The sequence below is a fragment of the Eschscholzia californica genome, unplaced genomic scaffold, assembly GCF_041429995.1.
Source record: "Eschscholzia californica isolate CP2 unplaced genomic scaffold, dmEscCali1.0.p SCAF_5, whole genome shotgun sequence".
Lineage (NCBI taxonomy): Eukaryota > Viridiplantae > Streptophyta > Magnoliopsida > Ranunculales > Papaveraceae > Eschscholzia > Eschscholzia californica.
In genome coordinates this window covers 52,857,602-52,879,141 of record NW_028238472.1, presented here as the reverse complement: position 1 = coordinate 52,879,141, position 21,540 = coordinate 52,857,602, and the positions used below count along the sequence as shown (strand labels likewise).

Here is a 21,540-nt window from a genome sequence, read left to right as displayed (position 1 = left end):
TAAAATTGAAATACGATCCAAGAGAAAATCTACCAAAACGAAACACTTGACTAAGTAAATCATCTTCATCTGTACATGTTCTAAAGTTGGTTGAGAGTTCCATCTCACATGATTTTTGAAAACACAATATATATTATAAATTATTATAATCCGACCAAGCATATTCTCAACACATTCTCATATAGAGGCAAGTCGTCACAATAGAAGAAAGAAATGAACGACATTAGAAAGACATAAGGACCTTTGGGCCTAAAAAGTATTTGGGCCGACCCTGGAAAGACAATAGATTAATAAATGAATGGTTGGGGGCGGGCCTAAAAAATCTTACCTTTCACTCCAATCATTTCCAAATTACCACATACTCAAACTCAAACTTGAGTGAGGATAACCTCAAAGAGCTGGTCTCCCTCCCCTTCTCTCTTCTAGACTGTAAACAAGGTTTTCATTGCACAATGGTGGCTCAAGGAGTCAAGGTGAGGAGAATAACACTCGGAATAAAAGTTGGGTGCGTGTTGCCAAAGAGGGTCAAATCGTCACGAAAGGTGGAGTCATAGCATTACCGAAAGGGAAGGGTAAAAAGCATTGCCAAAAGAGAGTAAAAACCGTTGGCGAAGGAGGATAAAAATGTTCCCGAAGCATTGCCAAAAGTGGGTCATAAGCACTGTCTGAGGTGGGTAAAAACTTTGTCAAAAGTGTCGTCAAAAGGTGGTGTGAAAAGTGACGGGGAAAGTGGTGTGAGAGATGTCTTCAAAATTGGGGTAAAAACTTTGAGAAAAATGGGATCAAAAGCATCGCAAAAGGTGGGGTCAAAAGGGTTGCAAAAATTGGATCAAAAGTGTTGAAACATGGTAAAAAAAATATGGGTGAATGTGGGGGGTCAAAACTCAAAAGTGTCAGCTAAGTGTAGGGGTCAAGAACATGCAAATGTGTGGGTCAAAAGCATCGCCAATGTTTGAGCTCCAAAGTGTCGCAAATATGATCTAAAAAACATTACAAATTGGGTCAAAACCTCAGAGGAAATCGGGTCAACATCGTCAGCAAAGTGGATCAAAAGCAAAAGTTGGGTAAGAAAAGCGTTGCAAAAAACAGGGTCAAAAGCGTCACCAAAAGTGGGATCATATATGTCGCCAAAAGTGGGGATCAAAGTGTAGGGGTCAAGAAGAGGCAAATATGAGCATCACCATATTTGTGAGCTCCAAATCGTCGCAAATATGGGCTAAATTTACAAATTGGTCAAAAACCTTGCGGAGATGGGGTCACCAGCGTCGGAAAATGTGGATAAGAATTCGTCGCAAAAGAACAGGGTCAAAAGCGTCAGCAATCTGGCGTCAAAAGTGTTGCCACAAGTGGGGTCATATGTGTCGCCAAAAGTGGGATCATATATGTCACTAAAAGCGGGTCATATATGTCATGGGGATCAAATGTGTTGCTGGGAGTAAAAGCGACACCAAAATGGAGTCAAAACTGTCCTCAGTACCACTTGCTGCAATTCCATATGAAGTGTCGCAAAACCAGACAATAAGTGTCTCTACCGAAGCAACTCATTTGTGAAGTTATTTAACTAATCACAGACCTTAGTGTAGTAGGAACTGATATTTCTGGCCAACTAACACAAATTAGAAATTAATCATTAGAAAATGAATTGGCAGAATCTAATGAACCCACAACCATCCGAGTGGCTGAGTCTATCTATTATCACAGAAGTAAGTCGGTACTCTCAAGCTAGCTTAAATCGATCCTCTGAAACTATCTGAATCGGCTTATCAATTGCTAGCTTTCTTGCAGAACTTCTTATCTACCTTTGTCTGGAGTGATTACCAAGTTAGTTTCCAGTCTCTAGCTAGCTCTCGAGTTCGAGACACAGATACATATTAGCTTTCCCAAAAGAAAAATCTTACGAAGATACATATAATCAAGCTATTGAAGACATTTATCACGAATAAAGTACATACATTGTGTTGGTCATACTAATAATTAACCAGCTTCTTCGCATGCGATGGGAGTAGAGTTAGCAATGTCCACAACTGCGTACCTAATCCTGAGATATGTTTCGTGTCTACCTAACTCTTTTTGAAAACCGACTTGCAAGGAAATAACTGTCCAAAACTTACTATACACTTTGTAAATTTTCTCTACTACTTGCAGCACACATATTCAGATTCGTCCCTTCGTGCAGATGTTTGACTGACTAGAGAAACCTCAACAGGGTACGGGAAGGAATGAATGTTTTGTTTTAGACGTTTGACAACGACTTCTTCATCACTTTGACGATTTTTTAGGCCAAGATCCGGTTCAAAATATGCGGTGGAATTACGGTTACAATTCAATTTTCTTCACCATGTTAAATTGTAGTTTTTACTCTTGCGTATTGATTTTCTTACCCAGACAAGTTAGTTATTGATTATACCGGCGGTTTATCCAAATTTACTAGTTACATCTAAATGTTTGGTTAACAAATTATAAACATATTACTACTTTATAAGAAATCAGAACTTAACATTAATAATTCATATAGTTTTTACAATAGTAATTATTTAGAAGTACTAGCTAGTTGTTCCATTTCTTATGCAGGATAACTTGTTCGATTGAATCCACATATATACTTGATTGACTTCGAATGTTCTTTAGTTTCTTCGATTCAGCAACTACAGACACAACCATCTACATTATGCATTGCCTGACATCGGGAAGATTGAGTTTCGGATGGATGAAGCTCCCTTGAATAATCCCATGAACGGTAGCTTTATTAGCTTCTTTTGTTAGATGAACTCCGTCCCAATGAATATACTTGTTCGGTTCTGAACAACAATCCGTATGCCAACTATAATGTTCCTTAGTAATGTGGCAGCAAGCTTTCCCCAACTTATCCTGTTTGAATCCTAGAAGAAGATGATTTCGAAGGAGAGACATGTATGCCTTATAGTAATCAGCATATACGATTTGAACGTGAGGGTATTCGATATTTAGTTCTCTGAGTACTTTTCTTAGAAGATTGTTATGAGTCTCAGAGAAGGCATTAAATGGTTTTAGACAGTGCTTGTTGGAAGATGAGTGACCATAATTCATTGGATCATCACTATGAAACATATTAAGGTAGCTTGGTTCACATCCGGCCGGAAGAATTCCAGGTACTACTAGGGTTACAGCACCAGCATTGATTAACCTCGTTAAGGCGTCTTTTATGGATTGAACAACATAAGGTATTAAAGTAGCAGAGACTTCCTCTATGGTTTTGTGTTCGGAGAAGGCGAAGTAGTAATCGCTGCTACCGATGCCTCCCACCAAGAACATAGCCTTTGCAAGCTTCTTTCGGCATTCGTCAGGGTTAGAACAGATAGAGTTAAGATGGGTCATGAACCAGTCGACTTGAACGCTAAGGGAACTGTTGGTAGTCGCCCATGGCATCTCAATACCCAACCTGTCTTTGATCAAGTGAGCTTCAAGTGCAGTTGCTCCATCCACGGCAAAGTTAGCTCCGTACTTGAATTTGACGTCTTTCTTCAGATAGGGATTTGGTGATGGCAGATGAAAAGCAGAAGCTAAGTAATCTAAGATGAGTAAACCGTCGGAGTTGCGGTGAAGATGATGATGAGATTGTGGATTAACACCATCAACATGTCCACGATTAGCCATAGCATACAATATTTCTTCTTCATAAAGGTTTCCATTGTCACTTGAAGAACCTCCAAAACTGTAGATGGAATTAAAAGGACAACCCTTTACCAACCTGCTTAAATCAACGTCTTCGTCGGTGGTGGTGGTGGTGGAAGTAAGAGGAGAAGATGAGTATGAAGGTAGAAGCACAACCAACAAGAGCAACAACAGAGACAAAACTGATGAAGTAGAAGCCATTGAAAAGTTAAACAGAGAGAAGATATGAAAGTGATTAGAGGTGGTGATAATTAAGTTCCTATTTATAGTTGGTAAGAGAGTTTCTAATTTCACTAGGAGTATACTATATTAGAAGAGTTATTAGAATTTGTGTTAATTTAGAAAGATTATCCTTTAACTCGGTCGGTTATTACCTTCACTTCCAAGTAAGAGAGTTCCTATTTTCACAACAAGTAATAACCATGTGATTGTCTTCTCCTAATCCTAATTTAATTAGGTCTGGCCTGGGTCCAGGGTGTATTTAATTTTAGGGTGAATCTCGTCTCCACTACCAATTTGTGATCAATTTGCCGTTATGGCCCCTAATTTTGACTAATTTCTCGCTTGGTCGAAATGCCAAAATGACCTTCACTTCCAAGCAATAATAACCTAGTCATAATCTTCTCCTAATCCAAATTTAATTAGGTCAGGGTCCAGCTAGCATATTCTGTATGTATCTGAATAATCCTCTCGTCTTCTTCAACTTTTCTTCTTTGTTCTCTTTCTCACTGAGGACCTCCATGTTATAACTTCAATTCGCATTGTGGGTGTGTAAACAAATAATACAACGTGATCTTTTAGGTTACTAAGATAGGGAGACGTAAGAGGGTTAGATGCACATCTCCATATTTCTAATTTTTTAATGACAAATGTTATTCGGTCTAAAAATTGTGGTTGAACACAAGTCTAAGGTTGATGTGGCCGATTCTCATTGATCTGGAGATTGTAGAGAGAAATAATCTTACCAATAGGAGTCAGCCATGTGAGCTTTTAGCTTGTCGTAGGCCTTAATTTTCGAGTCAAATAACATTGTTTTTTTTTTACTTTGGATGTCTCTATAGAATTAGAGTGAATTGAGGATATCAATTATTTTTGTTTGATAAATCGAGGTCCATCAATAATACTCTTATTTTCTCACCCGGAAACAAATTACAACCACAAATATAAGTTAGAAAGACTAAAAACAAAGTATTTACATTCCAAGAATATTAATGAAAAGTAGTACAACATTTTACACCTTTATCGAACAATACTCCAACTGTCAACTCTTTATGATCTTTTTTCGCTACCAAATGGAACATAAAGATTATCCCTACAAGTTGAAACAACAAGATTCCAATTCCTGCTCTCGGCAAGAAAGAGACGTACATATGACCACCCCACGACAAAAAGTACCCTTCACTCGAAGTATCTTGAAATTTCGAATTTGATTAGACATGACTGCACTAACTTAGACTTCAATCTTCGATTTTTTCGACAAATTAGAAACGATTTATCCAACTGTAAGATATAACCCAAAAGTTACTGAATTTGAGCGTTCACCTATAGCTTAGGCTCTGGACACTCTGGTGAGCAATGTAAGACTATCATACATTATTTTTATTATTTTGTTTTTTTGAAGTGTCACGTGCCTCGAACTCTTGACCTCTAAGCTGGAAGACTAAACCTCTTGCCACTCGGTTGAAGGGTTGGCATTATTGTTACAATTGTTTCCAAAAGTTATGCTAAAATTTCGCCAAATAGTGGAACAACCAGAACGTTATAAAACTGGTTATTTATTAATGGTTCTGGTTCTCTAAATCCATATAAGTAAGAGTTAATTCCTGTACGGCCCCCTACTTTGTGACCAGCTTCCTTTATGGCCCCCTTTTTTTCGTAAATTCAAATATGACTCCCTATTTTCATGGAATGTCCTAACTACCCTTCCTTTAAATCTTTTTTCAAAATAAAATAAAAAAAACAAACATAATTCCACCTCACTTCCCTCTCCACCACTTATCTCTCTCCACCTCACCTCTATTCCCAAATCACCTTTTTCTCTCTCCAACTCACCTTTTTCTCTCTCCACCTCACCTCTCTCTCTCTCCACCTCACTCTATCTTCTCCGATGAAGGTCGTCGGCCGGAAATTTTTTACTCTCATCTCCCTCTCTCTCTAAAAACTCCGGCGAAGGGGGTTCCCTTTGCCGGAGTACGGGTCTGTTGAAGAACAGACCAAATTTTTTTTTTTTTAGGTTGAAGGTCGCCGGCCGGAAAATTTTCCGGCCGGCGACCTTCATCGGAGAAGATAGAGTGAGGTGGAGAGAGAGAGAGGTGAGTTGGAGAGAGAGAAAGATGATTTGGGAAGAGAGGTGAGGTGGAGAGAGATAAGTGGTGGAGAGGGAAGTGAGGTGGAATTATGTTTGTTTTTTTTTATTTTATTTTAAAAAAAGATTTAAAGGAAGGGTAGTTAGGACATTTCCATGAAAATAGGGGGCCATATTTGAATTTACGAAAAAAAGGGGGCCATAAAGGAAGCTGGTCACAAAGTAGGGGGCCATATAGGAATTAACTCTATAAGTAATGAAAATTCGGAATCAGAAGAACTTTAGAACCTTAAAATCCGGTTCTGATTCAGGGATATCCTCAAAAGTTCCAAGTAGGGAGCTTTTTAGGGCATGCAGTAGCAGTAAAACCTCTTTCTTTCCCTCTTTCATTTGAAGATGAAACTCAAACAATTAGAAGCTCATCTTGGAACCCTTGATCAGTTCTCCAATCCAAAGGTCTCTCTCTCTCTTTCTCTGTCTAGCTTTCTCTCTCTGTCTAGATTTCTCAATCAATTGCTTGTTTATAGGTGGAACTGGAACAATACCCAACAGGATCTCACATTGCATCTCGAATGTTATACACTGTAAATCTCATCAAAATCTCATCTTTTTTAGTTTTTTCATATCAATTTGATTGATTTATTATGTATTTGATTATACCCTAAAATGGGTCTTTAATTTTTTCAATGATCAAATAATGAATGGGTTTATGGTTTTGGGTTGTTTTTTAGGCAGAGAACTCATTTGGGGATATAAGTGGGAAAGTAGTAGCTGATTTTGGTTGTGGTTGTGGTACATTAGGTATAGCTAGTGCTCTTTTGGGTGCTGAGTAAGTTACTCTCTTTCTCTTTGATTGTTATATTCTTCACTAATTTGTTGTTAATTTTTCTTACTTCAATTCATCGAAAAATCAAGCTTAATCTAGTTGAACCAAGTTTTATAGTGTTGATTTTCTTTTAATTATGTGTTGATATGTATTAGAGTACTTTGCTTATTGGTTTGAGTTTGATGTCAACCGCTTTAACGTGGTATCAGAGCTAGGCACACACATTATTGACCAAAACGGCATCACGTCACCCAACAAAAGAACACATGTTAGGCGTACTTGAATGTCGGTGAGAATTGTCCAACATGGACAAAGGGTACTCTCATGACCAAGAATATGTATCTAGGTTTTGTCTACACAATGCCAATTGGATTTGAGTTTGCATGTCAACATATAACATGGTGTCAAAGCTAGGCAACCACGTACACGTGCTCCATGATACCAACATAAGAAAACATGTGCTACTCAAATGAACCTCACAAGTCACACATGAAAGTGTATGGGTGAGAATCCCACGTGGACAAATGGTGCTCCTATAACCAAGAATATACTATCTAGTGCCATGTTCTTTCCCACTCACTGCCAACTGGTTTTGAGTTGGGCGTCCACAAATTTAACATGGTGTCAGAGCTAGGCGTCCATGTGATAGGCCAAACAGCAACTCGTGCTCTACGACACCCAACATTGGTAAAACACGTGCTACTCAAAAGAACACCGCATATGATACTGTGTGAGTGAGAACCCCGCATGGGCAAATGGTACTCTCGTAACCAAGAATATACTATGTAGAGACTATGTTCTCCCCCACTCACTGCCAACTGGTTTGAGTTGGGTGTCTACAAATTAAAGATATGCATATACCTTTAAGAAAATACGACTAATACTACAATTTTAACAGATATGTTATTGGAATTGATGTTGATTCTCAGTCCCTTGAGCTTGCGGCTCTAAATGCAGAGGATCTCGAGGTACTTCTTTAGAAGTTACAATTTCTGTCTTTCTTTCTTCTTCTTGTTTCCCCATGTTTTGTAATATAAAGTTTGAATTGATGATTTGTTGTTTACTGTTTGAGAATAACTTAAAGTGTTGCTTTTTTAGTTTTATAAGTTACTTTTGTAATTTGATTATCATCTTTGTTAACAGTTGGATATCAATCTCGTTCAATGCGATATCAACAATTTAGATCTAAGAGGTAATGCTTGTTTCAGTTTCTTGTTAGCCCCGAGTGCTTCTAATGGTTTTTTTTTTTCCGGTGATTCTCACATCCACTGTTTTTCTTCTTATCATTAAGTTTTTCATACCTTTTAGCTGTTTCCGCCAACAGTTCGAGTTGTTCAAAGTGATCATTTGACCATGGTTTATTAAAAACTGCCACAGTTACAAAATATAAACCTTACTTTTATCATTTTTTTTTGAGGAATCGACTACGATCAACGTTAGTCATTACAAGGCATTGATACATCATTAAGATGTGATAAGCACGATAACGGCCTAAGTTAAACCAATAATTAAAGAGGCCAGACACATAGAGCCTAAAGCCCGACAACATTACTTTATTTAGTGCTTAAAGTTTACATGGGATAAATCTTGGTGATAAACTGCTTCCACCGAGACTCGATCCCAAGACCTCATGGACTTAAGAGCGATGTCCAACCACTACACTAGAGGGTGGTGGACTTACTTTTATCATATTGGATCGACTCAATCATTCCAGCTCTAAGTAGTATATATATACACACATATGCACGTGTGGTAGTACCTTGGAGAATGTACGGCCAATTCGATGAGAAATTGAGAGGAAGTATCAACAAACTCCTTTTTTTTATTGCAATTAGAAAATTATCATCTAGAGATAATAGCACCAGTGAACCGGCTGAACCAAATACATGACCATTATACGTGAAAGACATTGATATTTTATGAATACCCATTTTTAGTAGTTTTTTGTTTGTCGGGAAATTTTATCATTTCAGATACTTGGGTACTCATTTTGGGCACTCAATATACAATTACATAATTAAATGCTTTTTCTAATAGGTCGGTGTGAATAACACGTCTACTTTATTAACTCTTCGTAATACCTTTTATCTTTCACTAATCGTCTATGCAGGTCAATTAGTGGATACTGTTGTAATGAATCCTCCATTTGGAACCCGAAAAAAAGGCGCTGACATGAATTTTCTCTCTATGGCATTGAAGGTGACGCCAATACTATAGCCCTAATTCCCCTTCTTCCTCATCACCATTCTATACTAATTTACTGCTAAGTGAATTGCGTTATCAGGTTGCTTCTGGAGCAGTTTATTCCTTGCACAAGACAACAACAAGAGAAGTAATTCATTATTTCATTTCCTTCGACACTGCAAAATTTCTTTTTCCCTCGAGGCAGTCTCCTTATTTTTTCATTCAATTGCAGCATATAAAGAAGACAGCCTTACGAGATTTCAATGCTAAAACTGCTGAGGTTTTATGCGAGGTATGTTGATTTCGAGTACCCTATGATCAAGTTAAGTCTCTGTATTTTCTTCTCCGAAACGAGATTCAAATCCTGCTCTCTGTCGTGCAGAAATAACACATTATGATCCAACCAAAGTAGACCTAAAAATGTCTTCTATGTTCTTATAGATCGAGATATTCTTATGATATGGTTCATATGTTTATATTTCAGCTCCGATATGACGTGCCACAGCTTTACAAATTCCATAAGAAGAAAGAAGTTGATATTGCAGTAGATCTCTGGAGATTCGTTCCAAAGAGATGAAGTAAGAGTGACCGCATTGACATAAACAATGATACGAACCTTACTCCTTACTTGGCATATTTGGTGGTAGTAGGGAATTAGATTGGATTTGTTTATTTTGGGTTTTGTAGTTAGACACCCATATCTCGAAAATGTAATAGATAAAAATTTAAATCCTCTGGTTGTGATATACTAGAAATATTGAATCGAATTTAGATCAATCTTTCTATAGTAAGATAATATAAAGATTTAGTGCAGATCCTCATGAGCCCAAATCAAGCACAAATGTTTCATGCAAGTCTGTCTCCCCTTTCCACCTCCTCTCTAAAACATGTTTTCTTGTTTGCCCATGAGATTCATTGATTAAAAAATAAGTCTTAATATGAAGCATGGAGAGATCTATAAACAAAAAATGTTGTTATATGAGAAATTATGACATTATATTTGTTGTATTATTTGATCAAATTAATATATATATATATATATATATTTGATCAAATTAATTATGACAATTCGTGTATATATATATATATATATATATATATATATATATATATTCAACCACTTTCCTCCTTGGAAACATATAACTTATAAGCATGAGCATATTGTTTTTGTGAAAGAATATTCGGAAATTTAATTGATTTATATTTTTTAGTAAAATAATTGAGTAGTCAAAAGAGGCAAAAATACTAAATTGGGCATTGACTCTTGTTTGCCATGGAATTCTAAGCTTTGACAATTCGTGTTTAGATGTGAAAAATATTACTTAAATAGAAAGTTGAAACTCTGAAAATTGAATATTCTTCCTCCAATCTTTATTGGTAAGCCAAGTAATTGATGAAACTCTTGATATAAATAATGAGTTTATATTTATCTCGTCCGAAGATGATGTGCGATGTTCTCCAGCAAAAAAAAAAAACAAAATGCGGTATCGTAGTCAGGTCAGATCTCAAGTAAATAAGTGAAGTAGCGTAACAGGGGGGCTTTCTATAACATGTAAGAGGGGCTAATGGTATTTGTAGCATTTTTCTTTTTCCAAAGTGGTAGACCTAATCTCATTAAACAATGTGTTTGGATGATTATTTTTTTTTTTTTTTTTCTGATGAAGTTGTTTGGATGATTATTTGACCATCTTTAAATGTCTAGAACCTTTTAAAATTGACAAGACCTCTCTTGCTGACTTATAACACTAGTTTAGCATGGTAGTATATTTTATTCCTAGGTATTGGTGCGGTTTGTCATTTTTAATCTTAAAACAAAGGTTTTGATAGATGTCTAAGAAGGGTTATTTTTCAAATGGTCCCCAACTTTGTGACCAGTTTCATGCCTAGTCTTTTACTATGTTAAAAATACTCAGATGGCTCTCTTTCTGAGATCCCGTTATAACACCGTTAATCAGTCATCATTTCTCTCTCCTCCATCTCATAACCTCTCTCTGCCACATCATCTTCTCGCCACTTCATCATCTTCTCCGGCGAAGGTCGCCGGCCGACTAATTTTTCAGCCGGCGACCTTCAAACATTAAAATTTTTTTTTTTTATCTCTCCTCTCTCTCTAATTTTTTTTTTTTTTAAATTTCATCACTCCTCTCTCTAATATTTTTTTAAAAATTTCATCACTCCTCTCTCTCTCTCTAAACTCCAACGAAGGGGGTTTCCCTTCGCTGGAGGTCGGGCAAACCTTCCAGATCTGCCGGAACAGACCTTCAAGGTCTGCCCGACCTCCGACGAAGGGGGTTTTCCTTCGCCTGAGTATAGAGAGAGATAGGAGAGATGAAATTAAAAAAAAATATTTAGAGAGAGGAGAGATAAAATTATTTTTTAAAAATGTTTGAAGGTCGCCGGCCGGAAAATTGGCCGACCGACGACCTTCGCCGGAGAAGATGATGAAGTGGCGAGAAGATGAAGTGGCGAAGAGAGGTTATGAGATGGAGGAGAGAGAAATGATGATTGGTTAACGGTGTTATAACGAAATCTCAAAAAGGGGGTCACCTAAGTATTTTTTAACACAGTAGGGGGCCAGGCAGGAAGCTGGTCACAAAGTTTGGGGCCATTTGGAAAATAAACCCGACTATAAATAGAGAACCTTCTTTTAGAAAGATTAAATATAGAAGAGTTATTTTCTAAATAACCCCCAACTTTTTCAGATTCCGTTATATCGTTAACTAGTCATCATCTCTCTCTCTTCCATCTCATCTCCTCTCTCTACCACCCAATCTTCTCGCCACATCATCATCTTCACCAGTGAAGGGAAATTTTCCGGTCGGCGACCTTCAAACATAAAAAAAAATTGAACCAGATCTAGAGAGAGATGAAAGATTTTTAGAAAAAAGGGAATTTTTTTTAAACAGAGAGGAAATATATATATATATATATATATATATATATATATATTTAATGTTTGAAGGTTGTCGGTCGGAAAATTGTCCGGCCGACGATATTCGCTGGTGAAGATGATGAGGTGGCGAGAAGATGAGGTGGCAGAGAGAGGAGATGAGATGGAAGAGAGAGAGATGATGACTAATTAACGGTGTTATAACGGATTCTGAAAAAAGGGGGTCATCTTGATATTTTTGATAAAGTAAGGGGCTAGCAGGAATCTGGTCACAAAATTGGAGGCTATTTGAGAAATAACCCAATATAGAACCTAACTCATAAACTTTAACCACGTTTATAATTACGTTTTTATTTTTATTAGGGCATCTTATGACGGACGATCTAGCAAATTAGAAAGTGTAGAACACAAAATGTTAATGTGGTTAGGTTAGGAAGAGTTAATTATCGCAAACAATGACATGATGATTTTCTTTATTGTTTGTATTTGAAGCAAAAAATATTTAATTTAGTGTCTACAAAGAAAGAAGGAATTCTATAAAGAACAATACCACAATTTTGTTTTCTAAAATAAGTTGTACACATATCGGACTACATACTATATTATTTCGAAAGCCGATATCTCTAGATAATTTTGGATTAAATTCTGAAAATCCCGACATTTTGATTTGATAAATTTTATTTTATATTCCCAAGTTATCCTTAACTATGTAAATCAAAATCCATGATCCTTTTAGAAAAAAGATCAAAGGAGACTAGACTTTGTAGGTCAGCCAACATTTACTACTTAAAATAATTTTAGGTCTCTAATTAATAGCATGACTTTATTTGGTTTTGGTGGACAATATATGGACAAACAGATTTCTTACGTGGACAAATATATTGGGTGTAAATATAACCAATTAATTTTTAAGGGGACATTTTGTTTCTTGCAAATTTTTCGACACAATTCACTACCACCTTAGGCGAGTCCGACCAACAACCACAACCTTGATGGTATTTCTCTTCATGAATCAAGAGTGTCTAATAACAAACTTTAATTATCTTAATTATTTAATCCTATAATATGATGAATCAGAAATATTAAAACCCTAATAAATATAATAGCTTATTATTCATCACCATGAGTTCATCTGATTCTTTGCTACTTGTGAGGTTTTCTGCTTAATAAACTAGTTGGGGGAAAGTTATGATATCATCTAGGCAGAGAAACTACCCAAACATAGTAAACTACTCGGTCATTCTAGCATGAGTAAATAAATATATTTGTTTTTATTTTCAAACCCTAGATAACAAGTAAATAGAACAAAATCACACCAAAATATCAAAACCCTAAGACCCCCATAAACCAAACATTATACTGTTTCACATAAACAATAGACATGAATGATGTTCATGGGTGGGTGGTTCTGGTGAGGGTTTACACTCCCCCCTCTCGTGGTGATGACGGCAGTAAAGGGGAGAAAGTATAGAGAGAGAAAGAGGTGTTTGTCCCCTTAAATTAATATATTATATTTACACCCAAAATTTCTTTTGTCCACATAAGGAATGTGGTTGTCCACGTATTGGCAACCTTGGTTTTGAGCTTATAAAAAATAGTACTCCATAAATCAAGTCCATGAACCCATAAGGATCTCCTATCTGTCCCAAATCTTGTAGCTTAGCTAGAATCTCAACTTGTATATTGTATTAGGCTACCAAGTGATATGACTCACATTATTTAGTAGAATGTTCTCAAAATATGGATAAAAATCTGAATGTTCTTTTGCATTGCCGATTAATTTTGAGTTGGACAACAACAAATTTACATTATAATAGCTAGGCCCAAACATGACATGTCCAACCACCACAAATGATCCATATTCTGCAATAAATGAGACACGTGTGAAGTCCAAAAGACGCCACATGATACCTTTGAGAATAGTACTACCCATGAGAAGATGATACGCGGGTAACTAAGACTATAATGTCTACGTTCTTTTCCGCTCATTGCTAATTAATTTCGAGATGGTTGACCAAAATGTTAACATTACATACCCAATCCCCAATCTTTGTGTATTTATCCTATTTTAAGCCATGATAGAGAGAGAGAGAGAGAAAGAGAGAGAGAGAGAGAGAGAATCAAAGTAATGACCTGTATATTTGATCTTGTGATATCCTTAAAGATACAACATCTTCTAGTTTAAGAAATCTTGATGGGATTCTTGATCTTAAAAATTAGTGTTATTTTAAGCAAAAAAAGTTAATGAGACAGATAAGAGTAGTATTGTCACATGCATGCATGTATTCCTTGAACAAGAGGTTGGTAGGGATGCAAGTGCCCGTGCCAATAAATTGTATTTATGTTTTAATACACCTATATATATTATATTTAAGTACAAAAGAGAAGATACATATAGATCCCAAAAGTATTTGATTTGATTTTATTGGATTATACAATCTATCTAGATAGAAGAATAAGTATATAGAAGAAAAAAAAACATATTTATACACACACTAACATTTTTCTAAACACATTAGCAAATATTCCAAGTTAATTTGTTTGGAATTGTTGTCCAAAAGAACATTAATTTGGTCATATAAATTATGGTTACAATTGTTGGATAATCTCATTTCATTTATTATTTATAGAAAGAATAGGCGGACGACGAAGAGAACTTTGGCTTTCTTATCGACTTAGTTTCGAGTGAGTGTGATCTTCTCACATTACTTAGACTACAAGTGTGATCTTAAACTTATTAAAGATATGTTGAATCCTTTTGTGTAGATTTGTGTATTTGCTAGTAACAAAATCTTGCACCCAATGGATCTAAGTAGCAAAACGAAAGATAATATTAGTAACTGCTGAGGCTTAGACCGTGACAGAGAAAACAAGTTAATCGTAACACCAAAAGATTGAGATGGTGTTTATTGGAGTAAGTAGAAGAAAACTAATAGTGGTATTAGTGGATACACTATTTAATTTCTCCACATGAGAGTGGGTACTCTATAGAAGAAGCATAAATATGTTAGTATTTGGTATTATACTAATGAGTAGCTACTAGCTAGAATCTTTTAGAAGTCACTGCAGTTTCCAAGAGATTGCATCTCATGTCCTTGTATAGTAATGCACGAATAGGTTCAATTCCATGTGATCACAATCTATTATGGATTTTCTCTTTATCTCTTTCTATCTCATCTTCTCTTTATAAATATTATCGATTCATTTCAAGAAGACAGAAGTAAAAATACGATAAAATAATTGAAAATTTATTTATTTCTTTACAACATACGACATATCAAATACAATTTTTCTTTTTCTTCTTGGAATCTTTCAATTTCTTTAAAATATTATTTAGGCGAAATGGTCGGATTCATATGCACAATTAAAATAATATTGGGCCATGGCTTTCCACCACATTAACACATACATATAACCCTACAAATCATGCCTGAAACAGCTCAATCGGATTTGGTCATTTAGCAACCAAGAAATATTATATTTATTTCATGATATGATATTTCTTGACACATTGACCCAAGAAATGTGATTATTTATTTATATGTTTATTAATGATGTACTTTGAGAAATTAAAAATTATCCCATGGGTCCATATATAATGTAGAGGAGAACTGTTTGTATTTATAAGAATTATAAGCCACTTATTAATTGATTCTTTGAAAGATTTAAAATCAAAGAAGATGTTTGGCTTCTCATCAACATTTGAATTCTTCAAGAAATAGTTTAGAAAAAGAAGATCTAATTAATACATATATATATATGAATTGAAAATTTGGTTGAAGACTCAAATTTTGGGTTTTCTTTTCCTGACATGGATTCTAAAAACCGTTACATTTATTACATGACATGGATACATATTGTTGAATATACAATATGAAGATACATCATGAATTACATAATTCATATAACTGCAATCATTTAAGACACGGGCTCTAAAGCTATACAGAGTCCCTTGTTCTTATGGGGTATGAAAGCACATTCTTTAGTGTTTACTTTATCGTACCCTTTAAGATAAATTAATAAATGACGATTTCCACTCCGATTAAGTATTGAAATTGTAACATCCAAGTTGTTAGAGTAGATGGGCAACTAAATGAGCAAGCAGTTGCTTGTAATTTTGTACACTGTTCTTTTAAAAAAAGACATGTCCATATTTTTCAGTTAAGGCTATTCATACAAATTTGTTCAAAACTATACATACACATTATGCAAGCTTTGCAAACCTTACTCATTTTGTACAAACTCGTGCAGCCCCTTAGAGCATCTTCACTGCAACACTAAATCTTAGAAATTTCGAGTGTCGCATATCCAATTTCAAGTTTTTTTCCCTTAAAATCTCTCTCCATTGCAAAACTCAATTTAGACTTTTGAAATGATTTGGCGGTAGTTAAATAGCTAGAGATATCTCAATAAGACACTTTAATTGCCCTCTCTTGAGATATCTCTTAATCTAATTGTCCCACTTACCATTTCTAAAATTTAGACCAATCAGTCTTCGTATATCTTCAAAATAACTAAATATTTCTTTACAAAAATTATCATGACACATAGCTACACAAAGTATAGAGATTTGCATTAGAGGCACAAAAATTGTAAGATATTTTTCTTTCCACATATGAATAAGAATTTTAATTGAAACTTAACCGTCAACACATACGACTAACGCATTTTTTTTTTTTTTTTTTTTGTGTTTTGCATTTGAGATGCTCTTATACGTGGAGTTGAAAAAAATGTCCCAATCATCTTTTACAAAAAAATAAATAAAATAGAAAATAAATGAATTTGACCACCATAGTTCTAGCCAATTTAAAATGAATTATAGACCTAGAACAACTTCAAACAAGGAAAAACAATATAAGAAATCTTAAATACATAATTAATCAACAAAATCTACACAATCTGATCCAGCTATGCAACAATAATTTTAGCCAGAGACACCCTTAAAAGGGTTAAAGGAGAGAAGATCTTGCAATCACACTACTCCAATTGCTTGTAGGAACCATTTTTAGAGAGAGAAAGAAGTCAATTAATATCACAAGATCAAAGAAAGAAATGGGTAGTAGTTATTTTGGAGAACCAAAGATGGGAAATGGAAGATCTAGTGGATCTTCATCATCATCATCAAAGAAAGGAAAAAGAAGCAACTCAGACAAACCTAAACAACCTCAAAGAGGACTTGGTGTAGCTCAACTTGAAAAGATTAGATTACACCATCAAATGGGTTGCAATTATGTTCCTTCTCCTTACCCTAGTAGTAATCTTAACCAGGCAACTCTCTCTGACTCTCTCTAAGCAATGCTAGGGAACAAGAAAAGACTCCGGACACAGAAATTCTACGTGGCTTGTCGTAATTCGTGATTTAGTTGATCAAAATCATCAGAAGCATGAATCACGTCAAGCTACATAAGATTTTTGCACAGAATCTGTCTAGTTTTTCTTCTACCCTACTATTTGTCCTCTCTCTATACCTTTGCTTATATATGTTAGTTTGTTATGTTGATTCAGGAAGATATGAGAGTGGAAACAACATATTCGTCAGTCCCATCATCATCTTCATCTTTCTCTTATTCATCATCAACAACATCCTTTGGTTATAACCCTAATATCATGGTAAGTCAACATTTAATTAATTTTAGTAGAAAATATGCAAATACAAGGAAATAAATCAAACAATTAAGCAGGAAATATCACACCTCCATTATCTTCAATTAAATTGGTCTACTTAATTATCAGAGTGAATATTTTAGGGTTTGTTTTTGGATGCAACCCTAGCCGTTTTGTTATGGCATATATGCATGAAACTATGTTGGTTACCAACTAAGTAATCATGGGTATCTAAGAAGAAGAAGATAAATGCTAGGAAAAAGAAAAACTAGACAGACTCTAGACAGAAATCCTATATAGATTACCGTGATTTGTGCTTTCGAGAATTCCGATTCATTAAACAAGCAAATCAGGGCAAGGCACATAGGATTTCGTCCCAGAGTCTGCTTAGTTTTTCTTGTTCTCTTTGTTTTTATAAACACAAATTATATGAGATTGATGTTTGATTTCAGATGGGTTTTGGAGATCAAATGCAAGGAGCAAATAATAGATATGATGATGCACTATCTTGTAGCACAACTAGGTAAACAAAAAGACTCTATCTTGAAGAAATACTCTTTGATCATTAACTAGCTAGGGTCTCATATCTAATGAAAGTTGAAGAGTCTTTGGAGCTTATACATTTTAGCACATTACAATGTTCTAATATATCTTTTACTTGATTTCCTATATGATCAATAGATGGAATCAACATAATATTATTTTGGACACACAATACGCTATGCAACCCGGTATGACAAGACCGCTCTTGTCCTTACAAATTGAGGTTCGTACGAGCTTATATATTACTATGTACTTTTGAATATAAGTGAATTTATGTGTACAAACCTGACAGTCTATCGTTTATATAAATTCTAGCCACTATGTGTATAGACCTAGCAAGGTCTCATGTGCACATAAATGGTGCTTTATATGATAATGTTGCGAGGATTTTAAAACCTCAAGGTTATCAAATGACTTCGAATAAATCACATGATATCAAGAGAGCTCTTAGTCCTAAACGTCAACCTCTAACGACATTTACATACCTAATGGGTCCATACATGTAGTTTCCTGTCTTAAAATACCTATTTATCTGAGTTTCTTTTACTTTATTGTTCTTATATAGGAATCAGAGAAGAGAACTAGGAAAGACATACATCGAAGCTCGATGGGATCGGGCAGTCGAAACTCTCCAAATTCAAGTGAAATGCAAGAAATAGATTTAGATTTGAAACTATAACTTAAACTAGTGAATGACCCATCTGATTAATTTTGCTATACAGAAGAATGGGTTTTACATATACTTTTTAAGTATATCTATACTAGCATAAATCCAACAGGATATCAGTTGGAATTGGGTTAAGTTGTTCAAAGATTGTGTTAAGTAGTTCCCATTTGAATTGGGGTACCATCTTATGTAATTGAAAGTAGATTTGATCAAATTTCTACATAATACATGAAACACTTTCTTGTTGTGACATTTTATTAATACATGAAACATATTTTAGATAGCATCCAAACAGGCTAGCCCTTGGAGAAACATATCTTCCCTGTCCTTTATTATCATTCAGAAAACCAAGCTAGAGATTGATCAATGATACTATTTTATCTTCTCCAAAAAAAAAGTTGATCAAGTTGTTGGAAGTGTTTAATTATAAGTATTATAATCACAAGGTCTTAATTAAGAGCTCCACTTCTTAACATTGTAGTTACTTTGTCTCTGAAGTATAAGCCAACGAGTAATTTGCATGATTGGAATCTTCAATTATACAGACAATGCAAAGAACGGAAATACTACATAGCCTAGAAAATTCAACCCACTTGATTGATAAATACAGCTAGACGTACCACAAAATAAACGGTCCGAATTTTATGTAAGTTTTTAGTTTTTTTTTTTCCAATTGTGGTCTAGCTATATTTGTCAACCAAGTGGATTGAATTTGCTGGGATGCAACATTTATCTGCAAAGAATCATAAATTATTCAACCATCAAATCTTTTTCGATTTATAAAATTTCATACCAGAACATTATGATGATCATCAAAAGAATGAGGTCCAAACACTAATGGAGAATTCTCAACAACCACTTCTTTTTTGTTGAATTTTGGACTAAACCAAATTCCTATTTCAGTGGGCTAGGGCTTGCTCTGTCCAAGTAATAGTTGCAAGGATTTAAGTGGGTCAATAACTACCTTTTTTTTTTTTTCAGAAATCGTAGTCGATTTCTCAAAAAAAAAAAAATCCACTACAATCAATTGTGTATCTACTTGGTTTCATGGTTCTCGAGTTGTATAGGCGCCGCACATTATTAATACAGGAACCCCATTTTTGTATAAAGTTCTTACCCATGCATGTACATTGGGGCACCAATAGCAATAATGTGGGGCGTATATAAAATTTCGTTTCATGTCAAGAATCACGTGTGAGCTTTGTTCTCCAACTAAATTAAGTTTATTGACATATAACTCAAAGGGTCCACCCATTTTAGGCCTAAAATAAAATTTAAAAAAGGATTAAGGTCCAATCTTCCCAGAAAATACGATTTTAGTCTTTTTCTCTTTTAGAAGAAACATTGTTGATACATAATGTGTTATGTATGACACATATAAAAAAATGAAATAAATGTATGAAACTTTAACAATAAATAACACGTTATTTATGAAACAAAACAAGAATCAATAAACAGAAAAACACGGTAACTTTGACATCTAGACATACTTTAACTATACTAAATGTGTTTTGTTGTAGAAATTTACGTAATTGATACTAAATAACGTGTATATTGTAAAACAGATAGTAAGTTTGAAATCAATCGAAAAAATCTAAGAAAAAAAAGAAAGAGAATTTTAGGGATTAGTTTTCAAAGTGGGGGTTTTCTTACATAAAAGGTTATAATGGGTATTATGATTAAATAGAAATGATAGAGATCTGTTTTTTCTATAAAGATAGGTCAATTTGGACCAAATATCCATTATAATTATTATTTTGGCTTAAAATCCTATATTAATATTAGAGTGGACTAAATGTGTGTTTAGGTGTAGATTTTTGGACCAGAAACCCAAAAAACTGTAACTCAAACTCAATTAATAACAAATAAAAAGAAAATTTTAGAAATCTTCCAATTCAAGAAAGTGGTACTATTCTCACCATTTTTTTTAAAAGAACTATTCTCACCATTCACTTTGTGATATAAATTATTGTTAAGATGGAGAATCAGATTTCTTGGAGTGAAAATGTGAAGGTGGCCGGGGATGGATTTTGGTCCGAAAATCTGAAACCCACCCACGACCATCCACGTTCGAAGAGTCCACGGGTTCCTGATGCGTAATCCGGTCACTACCCGACCGCCCAGAAGAGCTTAAGCGGGCGGACATTGGCATAGCTAGTTACCTTGTCACCCGCCTGGGTTTGCCGATTATGTCATCTGTCAATCCGAACCCGATCAAACCCACCCTCTAATTTGATTATCGATTTTAAGCTTTTAGATTTGTAGAGTTAGCTACAAGCGTTAGATTTCAGCGATTAAATATATTGATGAACAAAGAATTACACGTTTTAAAGAATTAGATTGAAGTTTAATTACTACCACTAGATTGCTTTTGAATCAATACAAACATTATTATTTTAAGGTAGTTTTAAAGGCGCTCCCTATAAGTGTTACAGACGCCTTCCTCGAAGCAAATTTGAGAGGAAGTTTGTGAAGAAAGGGGGCGCCTATAATACTTACGGAAGACCCCCCCGTAAAACTTCCCATTATTTTATCATTGGAAAACATGACTCGATGCCAAAATGAAGAAGACTTGGGTATTTTAGGACATGAAGTTTTTGACAACATTGTTATTGGTGTACAAGAATTACTTGTTTGAATAAATCTAATTTTTAAGCGAGTTAGCGCTACTTACTTAGAGGAGTTCAAAAGAATAAAATTTTGGTCGAGGGTGTAGAAAATGAGCTTTCTACATAAGTTCAGTGTTAATATAAAATTTTCCAAAAGTCTAAAATTTATTCGGGATTCAATGAACATATCATTTTTCTTTTTTGCATGAGACAGTTATATTATTACATAAAGCAAGCTGAAGATAATCATACACTTTTTAC

At 34.8% G+C, this 21,540-nt stretch overlaps 3 protein-coding genes across 3 annotated transcripts; 2 read left to right on the top strand and 1 right to left on the bottom strand.

Moving 5' to 3' along the window:
- Positions 1 to 2,481: 2,481 nt before the first annotated feature.
- Positions 2,482 to 3,882, bottom strand: LOC147540560 (acetylajmalan esterase 1-like). Its single transcript, XM_086640706.1, has one exon. It carries the CDS (start codon positions 3,850 to 3,852, stop codon positions 2,662 to 2,664), a length of 1,191 nt encoding a protein of 396 aa, XP_086496832.1. The 5' UTR covers positions 3,853 to 3,882; the 3' UTR covers positions 2,482 to 2,661.
- A 2,352-nt stretch (positions 3,883 to 6,234) lies between these two features.
- LOC147540559 (S-adenosyl-L-methionine-dependent methyltransferases superfamily protein) lies at positions 6,235 to 9,779 on the top strand. The gene is made up of 9 exons (XM_086640863.1): positions 6,235 to 6,412; positions 6,484 to 6,540; positions 6,688 to 6,785; positions 7,681 to 7,750; positions 7,926 to 7,974; positions 8,893 to 8,981; positions 9,067 to 9,114; positions 9,199 to 9,258; positions 9,451 to 9,779. The coding sequence occupies exons 1-9, from the start codon at positions 6,353 to 6,355 to the stop codon at positions 9,541 to 9,543; spliced, it is 624 nt and encodes a 207-aa protein (XP_086496989.1). The 5' UTR covers positions 6,235 to 6,352; the 3' UTR covers positions 9,544 to 9,779.
- Positions 9,780 to 16,693: 6,914 nt separating this feature from the next.
- Positions 16,694 to 18,962, top strand: LOC147540558 (protein SPEAR3-like). Its single transcript, XM_086640864.1, has 5 exons — positions 16,694 to 17,124; positions 17,362 to 17,466; positions 17,913 to 17,983; positions 18,142 to 18,226; positions 18,569 to 18,962. The coding sequence occupies exons 1-5, from the start codon at positions 16,909 to 16,911 to the stop codon at positions 18,680 to 18,682; spliced, it is 591 nt and encodes a 196-aa protein (XP_086496990.1). The 5' UTR covers positions 16,694 to 16,908; the 3' UTR covers positions 18,683 to 18,962.
- The last annotated feature ends 2,578 nt before the right edge of the window (positions 18,963 to 21,540 follow it).